The sequence below is a fragment of the Tyto alba genome, unplaced genomic scaffold (assembly GCF_018691265.1).
Source record: "Tyto alba isolate M040663 unplaced genomic scaffold, T.alba_DEE_v4.0 Super-Scaffold_10, whole genome shotgun sequence".
In the NCBI taxonomy this organism is placed as follows: Eukaryota; Metazoa; Chordata; class Aves; order Strigiformes; family Tytonidae; genus Tyto; species Tyto alba.
In genome coordinates, this window is record NW_024881262.1 from 15,206,018 (window position 1) to 15,219,005 (window position 12,988).

Sequence of the window (12,988 nt, forward strand, 5' to 3'; positions counted from 1 at the left end):
TGCTTTATGATTCTCACAGTTTATTCTTCTCTCTGTGCAAATCAGTGCTTCATAACATTACTCACATTTCACAGTGCAGGGGGGGAAGAAGTGATTACAACACTGCTTAAGCTGCAGTTCAGTGGGATTGTTCTGGGTCCTGGATCCCAGGCAATCTCCACGTGCCGGTGATCTGGAATAGAAAAGAACTGGACAGCCAGCATTTACAGTAGTTGTTACTTGTAATACAAGCTACCTCCACAGCATCTCCAAGGGAAGCCTGCTTTCGTCCTCAGGCATCACAGTATTCATGGCTGCATGCAGACTCCAAGCATTTTCAGACAATGGCATATAAAAAGTTTATGGCATAGTTTCCCAGCCAGAGCTAGCACAGACAGATGAAGAAACAGCAAATGATAAGGTCTTTTCATAGCCACTTAATCTTACATAGGACAAAATACAAGGAAGTTCAGCAGTGGAAGGGAAAGCTGGTCCCTAGAGTAAGAGGGCAGGGTCTCAGCCTGGCCAGCAGCGCCCACAGCCAGCTGTCTGCGCCGCTAGTGACCACCACTGGGACAGAGGGAATGGGGCAGGCATCCAGGCAGCCCCAGCTCTTGGAAAAATGCTTGAAATCCCAGTATATGGCCAACAGAAGAGACCTTTGGGGACACTGTGCAAAAGTAGCTCATATCCATTATCAGGACTTTCTCTGAGGAGACAATCATGTGTGACATAGGAATTTCATTGTGCAACACTAAAAAAAATATAAATGTGTCACTTAAAGCACCCTTCCAGAGCTAATAGTTGGGCCACACTAGCTGCACAGTGCCCCATCACTGTTCAGATGCAGAGAGGATGAAACAAAAAAACTGATTTGGGAAAGTAAGAGCAGCTCCTGCACCAGCAAGAGGGAGCCTAGCACAGGGCAGTGACATGAGGGAAGCAGGGGGGACAGCTGGGCAGTGTTTGTACAACAGTTGAGTTGTTCAGGCACTGATAAACTAGCAGTCAGAGGAGTCAAATTTGTTTGTCACATCAGATTCAACCCTGTCCCACAAAGCTCATCAGCAGTGGGTGGAGAGAGGGACTGCCTGAGGGATGGCTCAGACCTCACGCATTATTAGTAGGGCTTTTCCCTGCCCAGCCTGTCCACAGTTGCTAGCTTTGGCACCTCCTGGCCACAGTGCTGGGAGGGAAGAACCCTTCTTTGCAGGAATCTGACCCCCCAAGCTAGATAATGAGGCTGTTTAGAGGCAGCGTTGCTATTTTCCTGGAAAGATCAGACAGTCACAGCACAGCAGAGCTTCCTAGCAGTATCATGAAAACAATGGAAGGCTGTGACTGACCCATTTTCAATCAAATGGAAACCCCTGCTTTTGTTTCCCATTTTAGTTTCTCCCTTTGAGACATCTCATAGCAACAGCTTTGCTCTGCTATTAGCAGCCCGCCCTAGTAAGGAAGAGCAAGAGCCCATTAATGAGCCAAATTTATCACTGGGCAAGCTCTGCTGACCTAATTACACTAGCCACATATTTGACCCATTATGTTAACCTTCCTGTGCCTCCTTCATCCATAGGTAAAAGGAGGACACCTTTCAACTTAAATCAGGACAGCAGGGAATACAAAGAGCAAGAATTATTGAAAAACAAACAAACAAACAAAAAAAGAAACCCAAAAAGCCATGCTGTTCTCAGCATCCCACAACACAAGACTTGAAGGCACAACCCAAAGTGAAAGCACATGCACCTACTGGGGAGATGCATCAGCAACGGGTGCAGAACAGCCCTGACAGTCAGCTCTAACCTGTGCGTACGTACGAGCGCTGGAAGGGTGCCTGAAGGGCGGCCATTTACAGGGAGGCTCCGGCGACGTAAAGCCAGTCGGCAATGGCAGTGGGCAGGTGAGTCATGACTTGCAGCCTCACCCACCAGTAGGTCTCCATGGGATTGTAACGGTTGTTTGGGCACGGGGAGGTCAGCGCATCGGTGATGTCATTCAAGACCAGAGACATGTCCTTCAGGCCACTGTTAATGAAGGACTTCATCAGGGCCACGTGGCGAGTGAAATACTCCCTCCCATAGTCCTCCCGCACAGTGTCGCTGGCTCCACTCCACAGTGCCTCAGCCTGTTTGTCGATGCCGGCTGCTGTCAGGATGCCTGTTGCTGCCACAAAGTTACTGGGCTCAATGAGGATGACCCTGACGCCCCAGCGGTACATCTCCTGCCGGAGGCAGTCGGAGAAGGCTGCCACCCCAAACTTGGAAATGCAATAGCAGGAGCGAGACGGACTCACCATCCGTCCCAACATGCTTGTAATATTCACCACACGGCCTAGAGAGAAAAGAGCAGAGAGAGATGATGGGCTGCAGAAAAAGCAGCCAGAACATCCCGGTAAAAAGGTGCTTTGCTGGACGATGCTGATTTGTAAAATCTGAATCTTGAAGAGGCGTCCAAATCCCCTGTCATGAAGCCTTTCTCTCCTGACTCGAGCCAGCCTAGCCCCTGCTCTGACCTCCTCCATGAATGGTACACATGCCTGCCTCTGTATTAAAAAGGATTTACAAAGCACGCAAGCCATTTCCCTCCCAATTTCAAAGTAGGGAAGTGCCTGGATCTTCCGAGGCTACTAGCTGTGTGCTCTTACATCAGTGTTCCCTGCTCCTGCACCTTGCCAGAGAAGCATTCAAGCTTCCAGCTAGCAGTGTTATGAGCTGGGAAGCACACAACACAGCGTGATGCCATCCAAGCGTTCTGGTTCTTTCTGTAAGCACGACAGCTCACCTGCAGCCACTTTGCCTAACACAGCTGTGTGCTTCTAGACCCGAGCTGGATGGCAGAGAACCGGTAGAGGTTTCTCTGGACCTGCAGCATGAGCAGCAGAGCCTGCTCACCCAACTGGCTGGCCAGGAGTGCCTAGAGCGCTACATGCCTGGGACAAACAAGAGATGAGACTTGACTCGCTGTTGTCTATGAGGCAGCAAAGAACAACTGCCCTAACTCCAGCCCATGCCAGCCCAACTGCAGAGCTCTGGCAGCTTGTGTTAGATTATGTACTGCCCAGGGGCAGTGACAGCAGCAGTCACTCCTCTGTGAGTGGCTCTGTCCTTCCCCAAGACAAGATGTGTGCAGTTATGGTTCCAGATGCATTTACAAACAGGCCCTTGAAATCTCACCAGCTATTTTTACAGAGAAGATTTTCACAGCCGTGGAGCACAACACCCTTCTGCAGCTTGGAATTTTAGCTGAGAAAACAAGCGGGCAACGCTGCTCTTTCCTTCCAGACCTAAGTGCAGCTTGGAGGGACTGTGACAACCACTTGCTGACCTGATGGGTAAGCTACCTTTTGTAGTGAGATGGTGTTTGTTTAGGGGATACTCTGGAAATCTGAGCAATCTTCTCTACATAATCCCTTTCTGTCCTCACAGAAAAAAACAGCTGTGCCAGCATTCTCCCACACATGCTAAATAAAGAAGCTTTTCAGAATTATGCTCATACATTTTTTTTTTTAATATAAAACAAAGACTTTTGATAACTGTGTTGTATTGTAAGGTGTCTAAAATGGCTGTTACTGACTCTCATTTATTCCACCACGACTACTCTACAATCGCCTGTGAACCGAATAACATGAAGGGAGAAGATTCACTCATCCAAACATAAGCACTTGGTGGACTCTGGAGGCCAGGATTATCTTGCCTGGCCTCCAGTCACTTTTTCTAAAGATGGTGAGGAGTCCTGTGTCATACCTGCCAGCACTGCACAAAGGTCTTATATCCTGGGATGTTTAAGATAGCGCCTGCTGTGTAGGTGCCTGGACTGCTGCAAGAGTGGCCTGTCCTACCAAATGCTTATACAGCATGTTGAACCCTGCTGCCTGGTTTGCCTGCATGCCTCAGAAATCCTCCTTGAACCACACAGGCATTTCTCAAAGCACAGTCTGAGTCGTGATTTTTAGCTACATCTCTTTGCTGTGCTGCAAAAGCTCTCTCTGAGTCTTGCCACACTGCCCAGCATGTACCTTTAGCTCTGCGAATGAGGGGCAGGAAAGCCTTCGTCACCCTCACGGTGCCCCACAGGTTGATCTCTGCCACCTTCTTGTAGTTGTCCAAACTTGCAAATTCCACCTCTCCAAAGGTCGAGACACCAGCGTTGTTCACCAGGCCCCACAGACCTGCCAACAAACACATGGTTAAGCAGTGGAACAAAGAAGAGCATTGCAGGGAAGAAGCCTTCCTTGCTCCTCAAGGTAACCCAACCCATTGACAACAAACTGGGAAATTTTGTAGAAAAAAAGTTGCAGAGAAAAACCCATCAAAATGAAATACACTCTTGGTATACCAGAAGTGAGGCCAGGAGGGCTTGGCTGGAACATCAGGGAGTGATGGGTCACACAAGCATTGCTTCCATGAATGTCTCCTTTCAGGTCAAAAGCTGTCCTGGGGCTTTGTATGGCTGGATCTGTCTGACCCTCTTCTATGCCTCCTGTTGGTCCCAGGTTTGTCTTCACTCAGTGACTTCACCATGGCTTCTGCAATTTGGAGGGGGCTGGACTTTCCCTCAAATTGGAAATAAAAAATGGAAGGAAAACAAGCATCTTGGATTTCTAAATCCCTGTCACAACTCCAACTTACTGGTTTGGAGAGTGCATGGTATTGATCTGCAAATTCATGCCCTGGTTAACAGCTGCTGTATTTTAATGCAGGTATTTGGTTTCCCTCAACCTTAGCTATATCTGAAGATGGCAAACTTGCAACCAACCCTTAAAGCTACTAGAATTTAAAAATTAATGTCCTTTGTGCATGCAGTCTGACCTTCTGCACTGAAACCCTTACACGTCCAGGACTTAACAGGTCACTGAGGAATTGACCCTTTGAAGTGATTACTGCAGGAGTCACAGTGGCAAACATTTGCAGGACTAGTCTGTACTTTGTGAATTTGTTGAAACACAGGACTATGCAGCCATAAACCACAGGAGGAACAAAGAGAAGAGCTGGAACAAGATAACAGAATTGTTCCTCACTACATGTCCTGCCATACACCATGGTTACTTTTCACTGTATAAGTACTCAGTTGGAGTTGGGGCTCCTTTCCACTCCCCAACCTTCCTCTTACCACCAAGAACAAACACAGGGCTAAGAAGGAGTCTTCACATCCAGGGAGCTCTGACATTGCTATCAAAAGCACCCACGTCATGCCATTCTGTTGATAAAACTTATCAAGCTCTCTCTCAAAATTTTTTGGGCTGTTTGCCCTACCCCTGCTCCATAGCTTCCCTGCCCTGATGTATGAAAGTCTTCCAATAACTTCCAGCCTATATTGATTCATGGTCATATCGTAAGCATGTATTGTACCAAACACAGCCTTCTACGCAAATTGAAATATTCTACCATTGCCCAATAAATACCAATGGAATTGATCCTCCTGGTGCATTTAAAAACACAAACATGCCCTTGCTAGACTGGCTCTCTACTCTCACACCATCCCTAGTAACCCTGACCCGTTCCCAGCTAAGTTCGTTCTCCCTGAAGGCTGTTGACCAGCTGTGTATAGTAGACCAGAGAAGGTTATGTCCTTCCAAGTGGTAACGGTGCATTAACCGTTCCCTTGTGGTCTGTTCCAGAATGGATTTGCCTATTACATGTGCCACCATTCCCACATCTCCCAGCTCTCACCTGGTGATCCCAGCACACCTGTCTGACAGACAGTGGTGAATACTGCTCCCGTTCACTGGCCTGCAGCTCTACCCTCCCCCAGAACAACCCTTTCCCAATCCTCACTGCACCACAGCAAGGGTCCCAGGGGCTGTGTGGGATAATAGCTAAGTTGTGGCCTGCAGCAAAAGCCAAGAAAACATCTTGCACACCTATCCTTACTTCTGTTTTTATTAATTAAAGTTTCTAAATGCTGCAGTCAGGTAGTTCTACTCCTGTTCTGCCCAAGATCCCCTGCTAGTGCTGCTGCACTTACTGAACCTACCAGCTTTAATGGGTGAAGATAACCGAAATTCACATTCACCTGGCAGCTAGCACAGCATCTCAGCCAGAATGGGGTCCCCTGAGCTGCTGCAAAATAGGCTCTAATCACTAGCAGGAGGACCATGGAAACAGGGGATCTGACAGTGTAATTTCACCAGTAACAAGAAGCTATGGAGAGCAAAATTGGCAGATATTTACCAAAGACCGCAAAAGGCTTAAACTGTCAGTCCCAGACTGATCTCTGCAGAGTATTCCTCAATTCTAAATTTCTCTACAATGATTTCCCATTTCTTGGATTGTGAGGTTAGATTCAGGGACGTTCACGAAAACATTATTTACAATAGTTCATTCGTGGAATTTCATTGCTCACTGATCGGATTGTGTTACGTACAGAACAAAGTGCTGCTGGGTACCCAGTCACAGGGCTGTTTGCTGGACAGCAGTGTGCTTATTGAGCAGAGCCTTATCACTATTATTTCTTTAGTGTCAACAATACAGTGGGAACTGCATGTGATTGAAAACAAACAGGGGCACTCCTATCGAAATTAGTTTAGCCTTATGTACACAGCACAGGGAAAAGAGGTATAAACGTACAGCGCAAGAACTGTTCTGCTGTTCAGCTTTGGGGCCGCACTCAGCGGGCAACAAGCACCTCTGTGCAAGGCACCTCAGTCTCAATAGTCTCTGTGTTCCAGCACTTATTTATTGAGCGCTATTTATTGGCAAGCCCCAAACCTCAGTCACACTGACGGGCCTAAAAAGAAGCCTTTGCTGCTTTGTACACTGTGCTGGAGCAAACAACTACGGGATAAGGCTCTCAAGAGCAGGAGAAACCGGTCCAACTTGCTGATCAAGGATGCAAGACTTCTCTGTCCCTGCTACACACACAGTTTTACAAACACTACTGCATTTATAGAAGCAACAGAGCTGCTCCCTTACAAGATTTCACTCAGTGGGAAATGGCTCTGTGCCACCATTGCTGTTGCTGGGCTCTTCAGGAAAAGCTTGAGAAGCTCAGAGATGTGTGATGCACGCTGGGTGACTGTGTAGGAAGAAAAATCACACAGAGAGAACATGTGTGGGATCAGAGCTTGTACGTAACTCTGTTACATTTCATATGCCTGTTTTAGGAGGGAGGGTGTGCTCACATAATTTGCATGAAGATTAGAGCTATTGTTATTTACTATCTTTATACTTGCTGTGAACAAAAGCAGGCCCATGGCAGTCTCATCCAGGCTTCAAGAGGAGCAACCACCCTCCAGCCACATGACCCTTAAATCCTGGAACCACAGATGTGAAACTCAGCCTGGGTCTACAGCTGCTGTTCAGCTTGCTACTTGCACGGAGGCTGCAGAGAAACCTATGCAAGGCAAGAAGCCTCACAACCTCACATGAGAAGAGGTTAGGTGGTAGCACACCAGGCTCACGCTGTAACCTCACATTCCACTGCCAAACCACTTCCAAGGAGGAAAGAAGCATGCAGAAGGGACTCCTATCTTCTTTCATATGCTTCTAGTGTCCATGAGTTGGACTTGTGTTTAAGATGACATATGGATTACGGTGTTCTACGCCAAGCCCATCCTGGGTCCTGCCTCACATCACCTCTGTGATGTTGCATGGCAAACTGAAAGCATGGACTGACCTGGCTGAAGGATAATCCACGTTTGGGGGCAGGTCAGTTTTGTGCTCCAGCTCAGCACTCAGTTACACAAAGAGGTTGTACCGGAACAGCAGAGGGGACAGCAGCAAGCAGCCAGGGCCTGTCACCTCTTCACTAGCAGGATCATGACAGAAAGGTCTGTGTGAGCGAGGCTGCAGCAGGAGCACCAGAAGGGGATCAGGCTCTGGCCATCCTATGCCCTTCAAAGACACAGGCTCCTGTGGGCTTGCTGCCACTCACCATTTTTTACAGGGTGTAGAGTTAGAGCCTAATCCTCCAGCCAGTCTTGGTCTCTTTCCATGTGGCCAGCACATCAACATCAAAACAGTTCTCCTCACTGACCTGGGTACAGCACTGCCTGACTGCCAGTCACATACTGTCACAGGCCTCCAGGCTTGTTAACCCTCTTTTGGTGCTGCAGAGAAGGAATGACCTGGCCAGTGCATGGCCTGCTCTGTAGGAAAGATTCTGTGGTCACAGCAAAGAGCCAGCTGTGCTGGAAATATGAAGATCCCCATATACCTTCCTCTGGCTCCTTCAGGGTCCTCTTCACAAAATCCACGGCCTGAGCCACCTCCTGGTCATTGCACACATCCATCTGTAGCACTTTCATGCGATCTGACTTCATGTTCTTCAGCTCCCTGGCTCCGTCTCCATTCTCATCCTGTTCAGCAGAAAAGAAATATGTCCCACTAAGACAGACAAGGAACAGTAATGCAGCCTGGGGCCAGGCATGTTCACGTGGACAGGAAATAGAAGCTATTGAAATTGCACAAAGGTGTAAACCTGGTGCACAAATAAGCACACAAGCTGTAGGAACCAGTGTGCAACCTGCAGACATCTTCCTATTCCCTCCAGCACTGCTCCTATTTCTGCAGCAGTGACCCAATGCTCTGAAGGGCCACAAAGTGCCTGGCGTTAGCTCCTTGCATGAAGGGTTTCACATCTGTAACACTGAAATACTGTGCCAGCCTCAGGTAACTGTGGATGACTCTCCACTGCCTCAGTCTCCATGCTCTGCAGGTAACATAGCAAACACTTGTACAGAAATCAGTCAGATTTTCTAGGCTTAAAAGCAAAAGGCTAATTAGGCACTGTACTCATGTCATCCCAAAATACTGCCTGGCTTCTAATGAAATAGTATTGTCAGGACACTTTGAAAACAAGACAGCAGGGACACCTTTGGCACGCCCAGCAGCAAACAGTCTGACGCTACAGGATACAACAGGAAACATTTACAGCTGAAGCTGTATAATAATATTTTACTCTTACTACACAGCAGAACAGGATGTACAGGAATACATGCACAGCAGAAATCTGCCACACGACAACAATATTACAGACATGAGGCATGAAAGGAAGATTCTGGCCGAGGAAGCAAGAACAATTTTTTGTTTTTCACACTATAGGTAATAATCTCCTTCCCTATCTACCTTTTTCCTTTCTTTTCTTATTTTTTTACCCCTCCTGCTATCATTAGAGATTCTGTTACTACTGTGGTTGGTTTTTTTGTTTAGTCAAACATAAAACCAATTTGAATTCCAAATTTACCTGGTCACTTCCAGACAGGATTGCTGCCCAAGCCTTGCAGACCTGCTCAGGTGGTATATAACAAATAAAAGTGAGAAGAGCACAAATTAGCCATGCAGTTCCACGGCAGGCTCAAGATTTAATTCACCAAACTACTTCCTGAATCACAGGCTCTGCCTCATTAGGGAGGAAGAAGTTATGAATTGGTGAGTCACCATGCCTGGCTGCCACTCTTCCTTTAGCACTTGATACCAACTCCCACAGCACAAAGGCAAACAAGGTGAGCAACCCTCCCACAGTCACCTGCTCAGCTGCCTCTGCAGCCAGGCTGATGTAAAAACCATGTAACTGCTTAGTTTTTCTATACATATCTCAGGCTATTTAATGAATACAGTATACAACAACTCACCTCCACCTTCAGACCAATGAACAATGACGTGTAACGAAGGAAAAGAGCTGAAATGTCTATCACAGCCTTGAACAAAACAGGGCAGCTTTCTTAAAAATCAATATATAGTTACACTGGCATTACAATGATAGTAGGAAGGAGTTGCTGGCCCCATGGCTGCATATCATTTCACAGCTGACTTATTTCTAGGTATCACAAACACATCAAAGACCTGAAGCTTTTATAATGTACCTCAGACATGGTGACATGCTGTGTCTAGCCTTCTTACCTAGCCACAACAGAATCTCTAAAAGTGCCATTACAAGTAGTTAGCAACAGTCACCAAAATATTATATTCCCTTTGAAATGGGAGAGTTATGTATAATGCCTCACTATATCTCTGGAAGATGCTCTTGCATCTCACCTGGTTATATAAAGCAACTTTCAGCTACTTAACAGTGAATAAAGTGGAGCTAATTCAGCTTGTAAATAGAGAGATTTATTGAATCTATATAGAAACAAAAACTTTGCTATATCTGTACTCAAGTACCAGTTGTCATTTCAAATCACTAAAAACACCTTTCCCTACATGTTTTTTAATTTCGTAATCTTTATAAACAATACATATTTCCATCTTTTTTTTGAGAAAGTCACAGACCAGCAACATAAAAATCCAGTATAAATGGTTTGTATTATTCATCCTGAAATGAATTTTCCCCTACCACCAATGAAACTCAATCTGCAAAGTTACCTTCCCAGCTACAATTTATTCATTGTTGACAAAACGTATTAATTTTGGAAGACTGACTTCAACATGCAGTATCAATTGGAACCATTTTTTGAAGTTGCAGACACCACTGCAGCCACTACACAACTGTAAAACAAATTGCTTAACTCTTATGCCCAGAAAACCTTTCCACAAATGAAGCAGCCATGTATTTTTATGGAAAGTAGTGAACATCTTATGTTCTGTAGTCTTCAGGGGCTGTAAGCACATTTCCTGTTCAGATATAAGGAGGAAGTACCATGTGAGTTTTATTAATGGTAGATTTGCTGGCTGGGAAAATACCTGGAGCAGTTCCTGTGGGAGCAGCCAGGCTGTCCACCCTGGGATGGCCTCTGTGGCATCAGCAGTGTGAGTCAAGCAGGGTCTTGACAGCAACAGCCCAACTGCTCCTGCAAAACCTCTCTCCCCCTCCCTTTGCTGCCACTTTGGTTTTGGTCTGACTTTTGTCCTCTTGGAGAAATCTCTCAGCTTCCCCTTCCCAGTTCCACCAGAGTTGAAAGCAGCTCTGCTCCAGCCCACCTGCTGCACAAGTATTCTCCAGAGAGGCCTTCAGCAGGACTTTGCCGTTTCCTCCCCCGCTATCTCATTTCCCCCAGTTATCCTGCCCTCGCAGCCCTGCCCAGCTCTGCCTGCCCACCCCACCCTCCACCTAGCAGGGGCTGCTCCAGGGCAGGGAGCCTGACAGCCACACAAACCTGCTCCACCCCGAAGAGGAGCCTTGCTCCAGCTTTCAGCTGCCTCCCCTTCCCTTCACTCACTCCTCTCCCCTGCCCTGGTTTGGAGGATCCCAGTGCAGCTGGTGCTGAGGGACAGGCAGAGCACACAGGGGTTCATCAGCAGAGAGCCCTCCTGTAATGGATCGAGCTGTGGCTTTTCCCAGGGAAGCTCCTGGGATTCAGGATCAGGTCCTGGCAAGGACTTGGGCACCCGCAGTGAGATGTCAGTGGTCATCAGGAAGCCATGAACACAATGCTGAATACCAGTGCATCTGGAGGGTTTGCTCCGCCTGCGCCAGTTCCACCCCTGCCTGCTGCTGCCTATCCACCCGCTCCCTTCCTGCGCTTCCTGGGCAGAACACCTTGCTCTTGTAATTACTGGATGCCACCTAGTTGATTTCAGACTCCATCCGCTCCATCAGGAACATTTTGAACCCTATTACCCAAAGGGCCAGCAATCTTCCCTGCTTGGCACCATGCACATTTCTTCCCAAGCGAACTCTCTATTCCAAGGGACACTTCCAAGTTCAGGGACTGAACAGCAGTCACAGGCTTAGTGCATAAATTTGCTCATGAGACTATCATGAGGGACTGTGTCAAAACCCTTATTCAGAATACAGTTATTGCTTCCCCTTCAACCACTCTGCTGCTTAGCCAGAATGAGATTAGACTGACACCGCACAGTCTGTTCCCAGTAAACATATACAGACAGTATGTATCCCACAATGATCTAGACATTTGTAAAAATGACGTATCAGTGTGTTGTGATTTCATCTAGCACACCGAAGGTGAGCTGCCTGTTCCAGAGGTTTGTCTCCTTTGGGAAGGGAAGTACAATATCCGCCCTCTTCCAGCCTACTGGAAATCCCCTGGTCTTCAGGTGCTCCTGAAAATACCACCCATGGGGCAGAAATCACAATGGCTCATCCTTTAAATGCTCTTCAGTACATTTTGTCAGGCGTGGTGAACTTGAACCACATCGAGTTATATAAACATTCCCTGCTCTTCACCTTTTCTTGCCTGCAGTCCTCATGAAAACTGCTGGCAGTAGGCATTTGAAAACAATTTATCCTTTTTTTTCAGTAAGATCAAAGAAAATAAGACAACGATTATTTTGACTTCTTCTGTACTTGCTACTTTTCAGGTTATTTTATAATTGATTTCTGTGTGTTTTTCCATCTTAATCCTAATATACTAACAGAAACTTTCTCTGTGGACTTACTTATCCTTGTGAAAAAAAAAAAATCCCTTTTGCACTTGATCCTTTCCAATTCTATCCCAGTTTGCTTGCTGTGTTCTTATTATTCCTGTAACTTTATTTTTGACTACCTGATCATTAAAAAGCTCCTGATGCACCTGACGGTGTATCATCTTGTATTTAATGCAAGAGCTTTCTGTGGTTGTTAGTACATCAGGGATCCCTTAATTCTCCATATAAAAGCATGCAAGTAAGTGATGATGGGGTAACTATGTGTGAACTAATAACCCAGCATTTGCTTTAACACAACTGTCCCCATACCTGCTCTGACCCTGCAGTGAACTCAGAGCAGCCCACATTTCTCTTGTGACAGGCTAAGTTTCCTTGCATTGATCGAGAACAGTTACATGCACACTGCCAGTTACTATAGGGTCACTGCACCCTTAGCCACACTGCGTGTGCGCTGCTTCACTGAGCAGCAATCACTCATATGCTCATACCTTGCTCTTCACAAGTGATCTGACCTAACAGCTCACTGCCTTCACTGGTTTCCTGCTTCTTTTGGATCCATCATCATTTTCCGTAGTCACTATATGCCTACTTTTCTCAGAGCAGTCAGATCTAGATTTATAACCATTTTCAGCCCACATGCACTCTACCATTAGGTTTTCAGTAAGCTCCTGCTCATCAAATTTTGAATTCTCAAGCTATTATCTCTGTGAACCATCTGAAACACAAGGCTGTTCCATGAGGATGTT

At 46.6% G+C, this 12,988-nt stretch overlaps 1 protein-coding gene across 1 annotated transcript in view; it reads right to left on the reverse strand.

Annotated features, from left to right (window-relative positions):
- The window catches only part of LOC104364430 (D-beta-hydroxybutyrate dehydrogenase, mitochondrial), an 18,728-nt gene continuing 5,740 nt past the window's right edge, over window positions 1–12,988 (reverse strand). Inside the window, exons 3-5 of the mRNA XM_032986826.2 lie at window positions 8,134–8,275; window positions 3,995–4,147; window positions 1–2,310 (exon numbers count right to left, since the gene is read on the reverse strand). Of these exons, the coding sequence (XP_032842717.2) occupies window positions 1,829–2,310; window positions 3,995–4,147; window positions 8,134–8,275 (777 nt within the window). The 3' untranslated portion in view covers window positions 1–1,828. The remainder of the gene's footprint in view (window positions 2,311–3,994; window positions 4,148–8,133; window positions 8,276–12,988) is intronic.